Source organism: Chroicocephalus ridibundus, chromosome 4 (genome assembly GCF_963924245.1).
Source record: "Chroicocephalus ridibundus chromosome 4, bChrRid1.1, whole genome shotgun sequence".
In the NCBI taxonomy this organism is placed as follows: domain Eukaryota; kingdom Metazoa; phylum Chordata; class Aves; order Charadriiformes; family Laridae; genus Chroicocephalus; species Chroicocephalus ridibundus.
This window is the reverse complement of record NC_086287.1, coordinates 15,736,720-15,748,833: the sequence shown is the minus strand read 5'-3', so window position 1 is coordinate 15,748,833 and position 12,114 is coordinate 15,736,720. Positions and strand designations below refer to the sequence as shown.

The following is a 12,114-nucleotide window of genomic DNA, read 5'->3' as shown; positions in this document are numbered from 1 at the left end:
TGTTTTTGCGTTTGGTTTTGTGGCTTTTTTTTTTTTTTTTTTAATCAATCGTATCATTTACAGTTCTGTTCTTTGTTATAAAAACCTATGAAAATGAAATAAAACATGCATTCCTTCTTGACATTGGAGAAACCTGACTCTGATTGTCTGAGCTGCAGCACTAAGGCAAAGTTTAGAAACTCCAGTGTATGTTGCAGATTTAAGTGCTACTGATACTTGGAGCAGAACCTGTTTTTATGTCAAGCAAATGAGCAATGTACTTCAAAAAAAAAAAAGTTTAGAAATCAGGTTTTGATCAGGTATGTTTTAGGAGGTCTAGAAGGAAATTTTCTGTTTAAATTTTGTTCTGTGCTGAAATTACAAAGAACGTGTGCTCAGCTTAGACTTTGTCTTGCATTTTGATTTTTTGGGTGTTTTAAAACTGTAGGCTGCCTTTTGTTGCTTTGGGTTCTATTTTCAAGTGGATAATGGTTTGAAATTTATTAAACAAATATTAACTTGGGAAATATGTTTAAAAAAAGACTCAGTGCACTTTGTGGAAATGTTTATTGTACTTTTTCAAAAGCATTGAACGTGAGATAGCAGGGCACGCTACAAAGGAACCTTTGTTTAAGAAAAACATTCCACTCTAATATTTAATGAGCGTAATTCATCAGGCCCTCCTCTTCTAGGGCCTTTTCCTAGGAAGAAGCACAAACTGAAAGAAGAGGACCTAACGTACTTCTAGGCTTCTACTGCTCTTGAATAACTATTAGTGCAGTCTGGGAAGGAGATAAAGAAAGCAGCGATGGTACCTAGTTGCTTTAGAGTTCAGAAAAAAAATATCTGCTTTTTATTTTATTGAAAGGATGTTTGTAAATGTTAAATCAAATGTCTATTAGGATTGTTAACGAGTTTAACACTACCAGTGATAAGGGGGGAAAAAAACCAAACCCTCTGTGTGTGTGCGTGTATATATATACACGCACACACACAGAGACACACATACACACATGTAGTTTCCAAGCAGCATGTTCTTTAGGCAAGCTCTCAAGTCACCACTGCCAAATTGTGCCTCTCCTTTCCTGCAGAGTAGAATCCGTGGTTGTGATCACAGTTAAACGTTTCCAGAAGCAACTGCAGGCTTCCCCTGTTCCTTTTAGGATATCATACCTATACGAGCTCTACCAAGTCTTTAATCTGAGTCTTTTTCTGAAAATCAGCATAAGCCAGTAACCTGACACTTTCAACATTAGGGTTGTTACTAAAAAGTTGTTAGAGAAGTAGAGAGTTGATAGCAAAAGAAACTTTATGCTAGAAATCTGTATAAAAAACCCCACAACATACATTTTATGTATTAGTTTGTTGGGCCAATCTTAACTCTGCTTTAGGTGTTTGATGATTGACTGCAGACTTGATGCTGCAGTTTCATGTTATTTAGAACCAACTGCTAGGGCAGTAGGAGGATTTTGTAAGATTCCTGTTGCATGGACCGCATCCAACACTGACGTTCAGTGGTCACGGAGGCGGCTGTGGGCACACGGCGGCAGAGGCCCGGCCGTACTGGCATTCCATCACTCAGCAGGCATTACCTTTATCTAATCTCTTCAGTACACTTTGATATCCAGAGCGTAGACGGACATTCTGTCTCACAACAGAACGTAGTGCAGCCAGAAATAGAAAACATAAGCAGATTAAACCCAAAATAAAGATAGGACTTTTTCACATTTAAGTCCTGAATGAGTGGGAGAATGCGCCATGTCGCTTTTTACATTTGGCCTGTCATTTATTCAGATTGTTGTAAATCCTCTGTTACAATAGCGGTATAGGCTGTCATTTTGAATGGCTGTTTTAAGTTACAATGAGTTTTTGAAGCTAGGGAAGCAGTCAGACTGCGAAAAATTTCTACACTTTTGTTTGTAAAACTAAAGGAAGGAAATTTACTTAGCAAATACATGGATGCTCTTTGCGTATGATTCAGTTAGAAGAAGGTTTCTAAAATATATGCTCACTAGGATATATGTTAAACACTGCTAACTGTTAAAATGTACACCGTAGGAGTTCTCAAAATTCTTTTTCTTTCATCATCTCCTAAGGCCCAGCTTTAAGCTTTTCTGTCTCAAGGGGTGTTTAACAATTACAGGCCTGCAGAACTGTGTACAGGCTGTTCAAATGTAATCAAAATCCTACTTTGAAGTATAGTAGTATGTATGCTAAATTGTTTTGTTTAGAAAATCTGCTATCAAGTATTTATCTTGATGAATTTTTCACATTGTTTATTTGTCCCAAGCAATGTGCTGTGACTAGCTGTAAGCTACTGTCATTAAGCTGGGTAACAGCCTTTTAGAACTCAAGATTCTTACTGCATATTTAGGTCAGTAGCTAACATCTTAAAGTTATTTAATTAATCTAATCACTACATTTTTTTAATACATTAATTTTTTGTTGATGCAAATGTGAGGAAGCACAAATCCAATGTATAGACTTTAATGTCAAAAAGTTTGCGCATCATTAACATATAGCTGGAAATACTCCCTGCGATTAATAGAGAATTGACTGTACTCTTTAGTAATACAACAATTTTAAACATGAGTAGTATCAATTTATGAAGGTTATTGTCATCGCAGCCTCATCATGAAGTTCTCAATCATGAAAACTGTTTTAAATTGGTCTTATATATGTTCAAATATATGAGAGAATACTGAATGTAAACTCGTCTATATGAATCTGACAGTAATACAAATGGAGAAACTTGGAAGGCCTACCAATGTTCGCTGTAAAGAAAGCAACTAAACTTCATGCAAAGACATGCAAGTATACGTTTGTATTTCAGTGCATATCATGCTACCAAATAGAGTCAATGTAGGATGCTCTGATGTTCCCGTAGGAGGTGGGAAGTAGTGCTGGAGATACAAATTGCTCTTTTTTTTTTTGATACTACCTTTTAAATTCTTTCAGAGATACACTCTTTCAGCATGAGGGCATTCAGAGCCAGGAAGCCAGGTCGAACCGTGACTTCCAGAAGATGCTGCTGCAGCTTGATTTTGAACATCTTTTCATTATTGACACTCTAAGATGTGCTAATTGAAGTATCTGTTCATTGCTTAGACTTCCTGGGACCAGGGCAAACTTCTTATCTGTTTCTTTGATCTCACTGGTTTTCCTAAAAAATTTTGACATAGTTTGTTCCTCTATGTTCTCTGGATCATTGTTGCTTCCTTAGGCTCCCATATTGCTTATTAAGCTTCTCTGGTTCTGGGAAGTCAGGTGAAGAACTGCCAAGGGCTATAAATTTGAGAAGTGCCATTTTAGAATTTGGGAAAGGGAATTTTCTAGATTCTATAAGTCCTGAAAAAGCTCAATATTTTTAAGGGTGAAAGATGAGTTAGATTGTAGTGTGCTGTTGTTGTGTTTATAGTGAAGGCTCGGAGTATTATTTCAATTTTTGCTCATAAATGTTCACAAATATCAAACATCAGGATAAGGGAGAATTTCCTGTGTTTTATAGCTTATTGAGAGGACTAACTTTGAGAGATTACAATTATTAGAAAACTGTTGCCCTCCCCATTCCTCTGTCCTGTGAACTGTGGCTTTTTCTCTCCTAGGAATTTTGAATTACTGCAGGTGAACATAACGGCTCTAGGCATTAGTTACTTCTAGTATAGTCTTTTTTAAAGTATTTTCTTTGGAAACATGAATCTTTTCATGATTTTAACTTGTTTAACTTTTTGTCCTTGTCTTGTCCTATTGATATGCCATTGGGGTTTACTGTCCATTTCTCCTTCCGTGCATTATGGGAGAGAGACTGCTTTTCTTCTCAATCTATCCACATTAAGGCATCTGAATGCATGAATAGGTACCAATATTATTTTTTCCCTGTTGTGTGTATGGTGTACGTGTGCGCATGTGCTGTGTTTTAGGCTTTTTAGTATGCTATAGTCATCCTAATAGCTATTGCTTTAAAAAGAAAAAAGGGAAAGAACCGCTAGCTTCTGTGTCTGCTAGCAGTGACAGCTACAGGACATTGGCACAAAGTGGCTTTCTTGCATATAAAACACGCTACTAATAAATAACTGAGATATATTTGATTTTTCCTTTAACCAGTTTTATATATTAGGAACTTCAGAATGTCGTGTTTGTTGATAATAATACACCATGTCAGTTATCCCTTCTGAAGCTATGAATGTTAATGGCTGTGATGGCTTCAGTCTCTCAAGGGAGAATGGTGCAACATACTTTGCATTTTTATACCGTTTTCACCTACAGCCTCTTAGGCAGTGCTTTCAGCTGTGTTTGTCATGCACCGCTGAAAAGAGAACCTGAAAGGCAAATGAGTTGTGTTCATCAGGACCTGCAGGTCAATTAAGACAGATAGCTGTTAAGTCCATTTATTGATGTGGTATGCAGTTTCCGCAGTTAGTTACCCAAGGTTCAGGATTTTTTTCAGCAAGTATATAACCATGGTAGGGTCCTACTGTGTCATCCGCAATGGGGCATTTTCTGCAGGAGTTGCTGCACTTCCTTTAGCATCTGCTTCTATGGCCTCAACGTGGTCTGCGAAGGAATCCTGTAGTCATAAAATCTAGCATTAAAATCACTGATTTTCTTTACATATGGAGCTGCCAGTTTTTGGTCTGTTCTTGCACTGGATGCCAACCATAAATTGCAATGAAATAAATGCTTCTGAATCATATTTGTTTTGAGCAATTGTAACAGTTTCAATATGGCAAAAAAACTCAGAAAGACCCCAGTAATGGCAAAGAAAACTCAAACCCAAAGAACTCAGCCAGGCAAACATGGAAAAAAATCCTTTGATTCCTAAATACCCAATTGATCAGAGGTACTGTGTCACGTACGTACGTCCTGTTTTCCTGTGGTAACGTAGGCAGCTAATAGTGGGGAGGGAGAAACCTCCTTGTATTCCCTTATCGGCCAAAGCTGTTGGGAAGCAGAGCCTCTTTCTAGAAGGAGATGGTCTTGAACGTCTCTATGTCACACTTTCCTCCTCATCCTTCTCCTCCTCCTTTTTCTAGCTGGCTGTTGTGCTGCAGACTCATCCTTTCCACCATGGGTGTGATGGCAGGCTGGGGACCGACCCCTGTGGAGGCTCTGTGACCACAGTTTGCAAAACAAACTGAGGCTTCCACGCTTGAGGCGCAGAAGGGAAAGGCCACGCTTCACGTGTTTATAAGAACAGGCTCCAATAGAAAGGGAGGGAAATTTAGCAAGCAAATATTTTGCTCTTCGTAGTTGTTGATACGAGTCTCTGAGATTATGGTAATTTGGGAAATTCAGGCTAAACAACTGAAATTACAACATTTAGGGAGGGCTGCACCCGATTACATGTCCTGGGTTTTGTCAAAACTATGGCTGTGTTTCTGAAGCCCTCTGTAGAGAGTTTTTTGTTTTGTTTTAATTTGGAATAATGAGGGGGAGAGGATTTCATCAAAATAAAAAGACCAGTCATTCAGGGAAGATTTATGAAATATGTTTAACCTTTAAAAGAAGATGTAGCCAAATTAAAAAGTTGAGATTTTTTTTTTTCCTTTTAAAAAACCCCTGTCTCAGCAATGTTTCATGCTACTAGCTTTCGTGTGTGATAGCAGGCTTAGTTTTATAAAAAGCAGTTAAAAATATTAATTTTTGTTTTAATATCATTACAAGAGGCTTTCAAGCCAAGTATACTGCCTTCAGTTTTTAGGAAAGTAAGGAAATGAATCTTTCCTTACTAATCTGAAACACATCTGTAAAGTAACTTTGAGGAAATATAGTCAAGTGTTTCAGGACTGTTACGACTTAGTAGTAGCTATACTATTGCTTATACAAATGTGGATGAGAGTTGATTATACTCAACTAGCCCAGAGTTACAAAGGCATTCCATATTGAAAACATTTGAATATTGAATATATTTACAGAGGAATTCCCAAATACCTCCAATTTGCAGTGGAATTTCATGGAGTATTTTGGTGTGCAGAGATACTTGTCAATATTTTATGTGCTATGGTAATTTCATCTGTATTACTAACTTTATCAGAAAGTCTTGTGATTTTTTAGCTAATACAGAGGTTCAAGTGCATGCTTTAACCAAAAGATCTTAACATGCATTATAATCACTGAAGTAAGCAGTTTAATTGCTTGAATTGTAAGATTTTTTGTCTATGTTTTGTCTGAATAAATTGCTTTATTAAATGAGCTGGGAAAATTCGTTTGCTTACGTGTGTCTCAGTGAGAATTTCTTTAATTTATTTTGTATGGTATTTATGGCAAACGAAATGTATCCCTTAAGAGAAAATGAAAAGCTGAAATTTCCTACTAGGAAAAACAGAAGTGCTGCACTTTTAGATTAACGGTGCAAGAAAGAGGTAGAGGAATTTCAGTAAAAATCAGAGAGTGCTATTTGAGTTTGCTGCGCTACAGCCCATTGTGGCAGTGTAATAATTTTATCCAAAATTCAAGAAAAAGTCAAAGAACCTGGAAAGTTATTTAAAGATAGCAGCAAAAGTTATGGTAAATTTTCTGGGGGGAAAAAAAAGGAAAGGGCTGTCTGACTTATTTCTTTTCTTCCTTTTTTTTTTTTTTGCAGGCAGTTCATACAGGTATGCGGGCATATATTTATAATAAGAATTCTGTTATTGGCTCTCAGGCAGAGCATTCAGGGATGCGGACATACTACTTCAGTGCAGATACCCAAGAGGATATGAATGGCTGGATCCGGGCTATGAATCAAGCTGCTCTTATGCAAACACGCTCTTCACTGAAGAGGCAAGTTCAGTACACAAACTGTTAGCTTTAAAAATTTTATTTAATATTTTATGTATCTATATATATGTATGTGTGTATATATATATAGATATTAAAAAAAAATCAGATTGGTGGTGATTTCTGGAAGTGATATTTGCAAATGTGTACACGAAACTGATTCCTATTTTAAAGAAATAATTCTTTTGAATTTACATTCTGTTGCAAATCAGTTAACTAACATTAATTAAGAAAACCTGGTGTTCAGTATTTGTGTCTATACACAAATTGTGTGTCCACATCTAATGGCATGGATTAATTTCTGTGTATATATAATTTTTTAGGGAATTTCAGTTAAAAAGTTACAGTTTTTGTGACCAAATTCATACACCTGCAACAACCAGTCTTCAGCCCCAAGGAGAGATAGGTAAAAGGGAAAAGGCAGAAGAGTAATGAGTTGTTTCAAATGAGTGTTTAGAACTAGGATTAAAATGCTGTTAAGAGGGAAAAGAATGTTAAAGATAGGTAAATCGTAACTGCATAGGGTTACAGATGTAAACTAATTTATGCAGGTATTAACTGCTTATTTTTTTACTTACTTTGCTGACCTTTAGTATTTGTAAGAGCTTTTTATGTTTCTCAGTGTAGAAAAAAAGCACTGTGACAAAAGGAGAATGTCTTTTGTCCCATTGTTCTTAATCATTGCTAGAGGCAGACAAATTCAGCTGCGCCTTCACGTGCTTCCAGTTTTTTCCCTGTTCTTAAAATTGGTATAGCCTTCTTGATGTTTTGACTTTGGGAATGTAACTCTTTCCCTACAACTCTTTGTGAAAGAATACTCTGTACTGTGAGACAGCCCTGCTTTTAACCCTTGGGGCTGTGAGGATTAAAATGTCATGGTGCAGTTGCTTGCTACTGCTTGCTTTTGGCAAATCAAATGTAAGCAAAGAACAAGATTTCTTCCAGAGCTTTGCATCATATACAATTTTGTGTTGAGCTTTCTGGATTTAATTTAAATTTCAAATAGTGTGTAACCTATTAACTGTTTTTTCTATATAAGGATAGAAGTAATTGAAAGGAAAATGGGAAGTTTGGCGTGTTAGAAGTATTGATCCAGCGTCCTTCCTCCTAGTACACTATGTGTTTTGAGATATTAAGTAGGTTGAAGTGAAAACAATTGTTTCATGGCATTTACTGAGAATTCACCTTCCATAAAGCTTTAAAGAAGCTGAATTTAGTTTCAGAGATGAGGTGCTACTCCGAGATCAATGATACTCCATTGAATTGTAAGAGAAAAAAATGTTGTCAAGAAGCTCATATAAGGAGATGAAGAAAATTGCAAATGAAGCATGTTATGTGTCAAAAGCAATATAAAACTTCTAGGATCCTTAGACATTTTATAGTATGTTGTAAGTTTAATATGAAGATTTCTGGTATGGAGTTTTTGAAATATTTAAACAATAAGGTAAATGAGTAAACTATTGTGCATTGCAGGATGAATTAGGAAAAATGGAGATTTTTTATTTTTAATTTTTTTACAGGAATGGCCCCCAGGTTAGAAATTCCCTGGACAATGATAGTAGTGACTCAAATGTAGATATTGTTCTGTCCTCTTGGCCAGCAATGACTAGGCCCTAAGGCATCTACAAAGATATGAAAGACTTTTTTGACTTTGAAATGAGTAGTTGGCAGTTTGAGTTTAGTTTTTTGGCTTTCACTGTTTCCCAGGGTAGGAAGACTTTCTTTTTTACAGTTGTTTGTACTTAATATTACACAAGTAGAATACTTCTTTCATACAATATTATTACTTTTAGTTATTTTTACAGATGCGCGTAAATGATTTCTGCTTCCTTGATAGCACCGTAAAGGTAACTTTTGTCGAACTGGGATAACAACTGAGTTTTCCTGCGCATATCTATCTAAACACACTTCTGTCAAATTTATCACAGCCTGGAGAAGGTGCTTTTGTGAATATCCTTTCTAAAATAGTAACAAGACCACATTAACTTTTCACAGCTACGCAGTGTTCATTACTGACATGTATTTTCTTTTCAGAGAAACTGAAAAAGTGGATCAGCAAGCTGTTCCCCAAGTCAATCATGTGGATGCCTGTAAAGAGTGTGTGAAGGCAGAGATTACAGATGCAAAAGAAAGTTATCAAAAATCAGGTGAAATGCTTGGATATGATAAGCGTGAAGAGATAAGAAGAGAAAAAGAGGAGGAGGAGCGTTATATCCACAGAAAGGAAACTCTGGAAACTAAGAAGGGAAAGGCTAAGCATGCGTTAACAGAAGCTGATTCATTATTTCCAGACTTAACGAATGCACCACGGTCCCAAGTAGCTCAACCTCAGCCAGCTGAGAAGAATGGAACGCTTCCTAGTTCATTAAGTATGAGTGCTGGCCTAGCGGAGCAGAATGGTACCAGCTCATATAAAAGAGGGTTTGTTCCCAGAACAAATCCAGATAAACAGATTCAAAGAAAAAGTAACATGGCTCAAGTGGAGCACTGGGTAAAAGTCCAAAAAGGAGATACAAAAAGGTTAGTAATAGCTCATCTTTAAATAGACAGCCAAATGGCGTTTTCTTAAATTAGAGGAAAATATGTATTAGTAATATGATTAGTGCAAAACAGAATTATATTTTACAGAGACAATATATAACAAAACTTACTTTCTCCTCCAGTGCAGAATGGTATTTTTCAGGTGTTTATCTCATGGGAGAGTCAATATGGGATTTGGCTAATCAAATCCCTTTAATGTTGTTGCTATATTGCAAATAGAAGAAGTGAGATTAGAGTGCTACTTTTTTACTGTTTTTAATCTCTGTGGATGCTTAAAACTTCTTAAAATTTGCTACAATTGAAGAGCCAGAAAGTGAACTGCAGCCCTCAGTAATACAGGTATTATCTACCTATTATAGATAATCGTTTGTTTTCCACTTAAAGAATGTTGATTTTCTTTTTTTTTTTTTCTCCTTTCTGTTCCTTTCCAAACATCCATTCGCTCCGCTATATTGGATCACTGCACTCAAAGTCACAGTGTGTGCATCACATATTGAAAGGTCTCCATATATTCATTTAGTTAATGAAGAGGTCCTAGGATGTTCCCATGGTCTTCAGGATTCTCTCTTCCCTTTTCAGTCACTGAAAATGCCATAAGTTGTACCAAGAGGTAGAATGCATGCTGCAATGCTTCTGTAATTTGAAAATGTCATAATTGCTTTACTTTCAAAGTTTGCACTCAGGTTAGGTACCAGTTGAAAAAAATGCAGTGCTGTATGTATGCGTCCGCTCAGAACGTCATCGTCTGTCAAGCGGCAGGCACGACAGTTGGGCTCTATGCTGCATGTGAGGAGTTTTCAAATGTGGGAAACCTACTGAACTAGTACCTTAAAAATTTGCTAAAATATAATTATAATATAGAACAACAGGAGACATTACTGTGTGGTTTTTATGAGGGAGAAAATATTTTGGGCATTTTTTTTTTTTAATGCTTATTGAAGCTAACATTTGTCATTTTGGATCCAGTAAGAAACTTAAGGCTTGTCAATTCTGTTTGGAAGTCCGTTCTTCTAATCTCTTAGCTTTGGAATTATCCTTAAAGAAGCTTTTGTATTTTTTGATTTTATTTAACATTCTTCTAGACTGCTAGAGTCAGTTTACTTGCATCTTTTTTGCTTGGATATCAATCAGTGCTTCCCGAGAGATTAAGTCTTTAATGAAAAAAAAGTACTTGTTATGTTAGTTCTTCTTACATGCACAGATGCATTAGTCTAAAATAAATAGAAAACTATTGAACTAGTTAGCCAGTGCTTAAGAAAACTTCTGTTGATGTTTTTCACATCAAAGTACAGACAGTGAACAGGCTTGACTGATAGCTAAATAAGTACTGTTTTCTTCCTAATTACTCCTTGCAGTAAATCAGCTTTAGGTGTGTATCAGAGGTAGTGTTAAGATAGTGCTGTTGCAAGTGCCAGCATTTGTTCTAGAAAAAACCAGCTGCCTTAGCTGGAGCTGGTAAGTATTCAGCGAAACTTCGCAAGAGTTAACTGCAATGATGTAACCAAAATCTAACTTTATATAAGTATATAGTAATTTTCTTCTTAGCTTTCTTTGTGTTCTGTTTTAGTTCATTTGACCTTTTTTTCTTTGTCTTTCCCTGACAAATGCTGTTATATTCTCTGCCTTCAGAATAAATTGCGTGTTACCTTCCTGAAGATTAATGGATTGATTTTTTTTTTTTTTTAAATGGCACCTTCTCTCAACCTGCTGAGGTTGTTGCAGTGCACTTAACTGATAGATAAAAGTGTCACGTTAGTTGTCAAATGTCTTCTTGATTTCAGGATGTAGAAATTTAAGATAAAGATGATAATTTGATTGATGTTCCATTCTGATTTTAGTAAGTATGAGTGGACCACTTAATTTCTTAATGCTCCATGTTTACTGTTATTCCACCTGAAATCTTACAAATAAAGAACCTCTGAGGATTTAGAAGCCTTTATAATTTTTGGACATGGGATGAGTACAGTTTTATTTGTTTTCTGGCTCAGGTGTATAAAGATGCAATGCATGCCAGCAAGTTGATTATGACAAGAAAGAACCCTTTCAGCTAGAGTCTTCACGCAAATACAGCGGTTGTTTGTACAATTATTTGCAGGGATTGCTCCTTTTATATGGATATTTAATTCTTTCAAATAGGATATTTTACTTCCCCTTTTTATAAAGCACTCAGAACTGTTTGCTAGCTAGTAAATGTTGGCTGTCTCTTTGGAGATTCATCTCTCTTGGACAATGAACTGATAGCTGCACTACAGTTATGGCCAACGTAATCATCTAACCGCCCTCTGTTCTCAGCAAAGCGGAATACCTGCTTTGGTAGGGTTCGTGCCAGCCTTTGAGAGAGATCTAGAGACTTGGAAGGAGGTTTGAAAGGAGACTTTCAGGAGATTTGGGGTTTAAGTAATTAAAGGTCAGGACCATCAAACAGCAGCTGTCCAAAATTATTAGTCTTTGATCCTATTCCAGTGCCTGGATAGACATAGTGAATGCATAATTGTAAAGAATCTGCTATTTCTAACAGCTTATTTGCACTTAAAAAATGTATATAGATCTGATAAATGTAAGCTTAATAAATGCAGTCATATTGAGGAATTTCCTCCCTTGCAAGTACAGTGTTAAACATTTCTTGTTATGCAGAACTTTCCATTCCTTCCTGATTTGCTTAAGGAAGAAACATTACTTGTCTTTGTTAGCTTCTCTGCATTCCCATGAATGGGCATAGTGTTTCCAATGATTGTATTTGTTTTCTTTTGAACGTTTATCTTCTCTCTTTACAATATCTTCTGTGCAGTTGCTTCCCATTGCAGACCCTGAATGATTTTCATGGTCAATAATCAT

General features: G+C 36.2%; 1 protein-coding gene across 5 annotated transcripts in view; it reads left to right on the top strand.

Moving 5' to 3' along the window:
- The window catches only part of PLEKHA7 (pleckstrin homology domain containing A7), a 171,478-nt gene that overhangs the window by 114,186 nt on the left and 45,178 nt on the right, over positions 1-12,114 (top strand). For all 5 annotated transcript variants that reach the window (XM_063332307.1, XM_063332308.1, XM_063332306.1 and 2 more), the window contains 2 exons: positions 6,563-6,741; positions 8,773-9,258. In XM_063332307.1, coding sequence (XP_063188377.1) covers positions 6,563-6,741; positions 8,773-9,258 — 665 coding nt within the window. The remainder of the gene's footprint in view (positions 1-6,562; positions 6,742-8,772; positions 9,259-12,114) is intronic.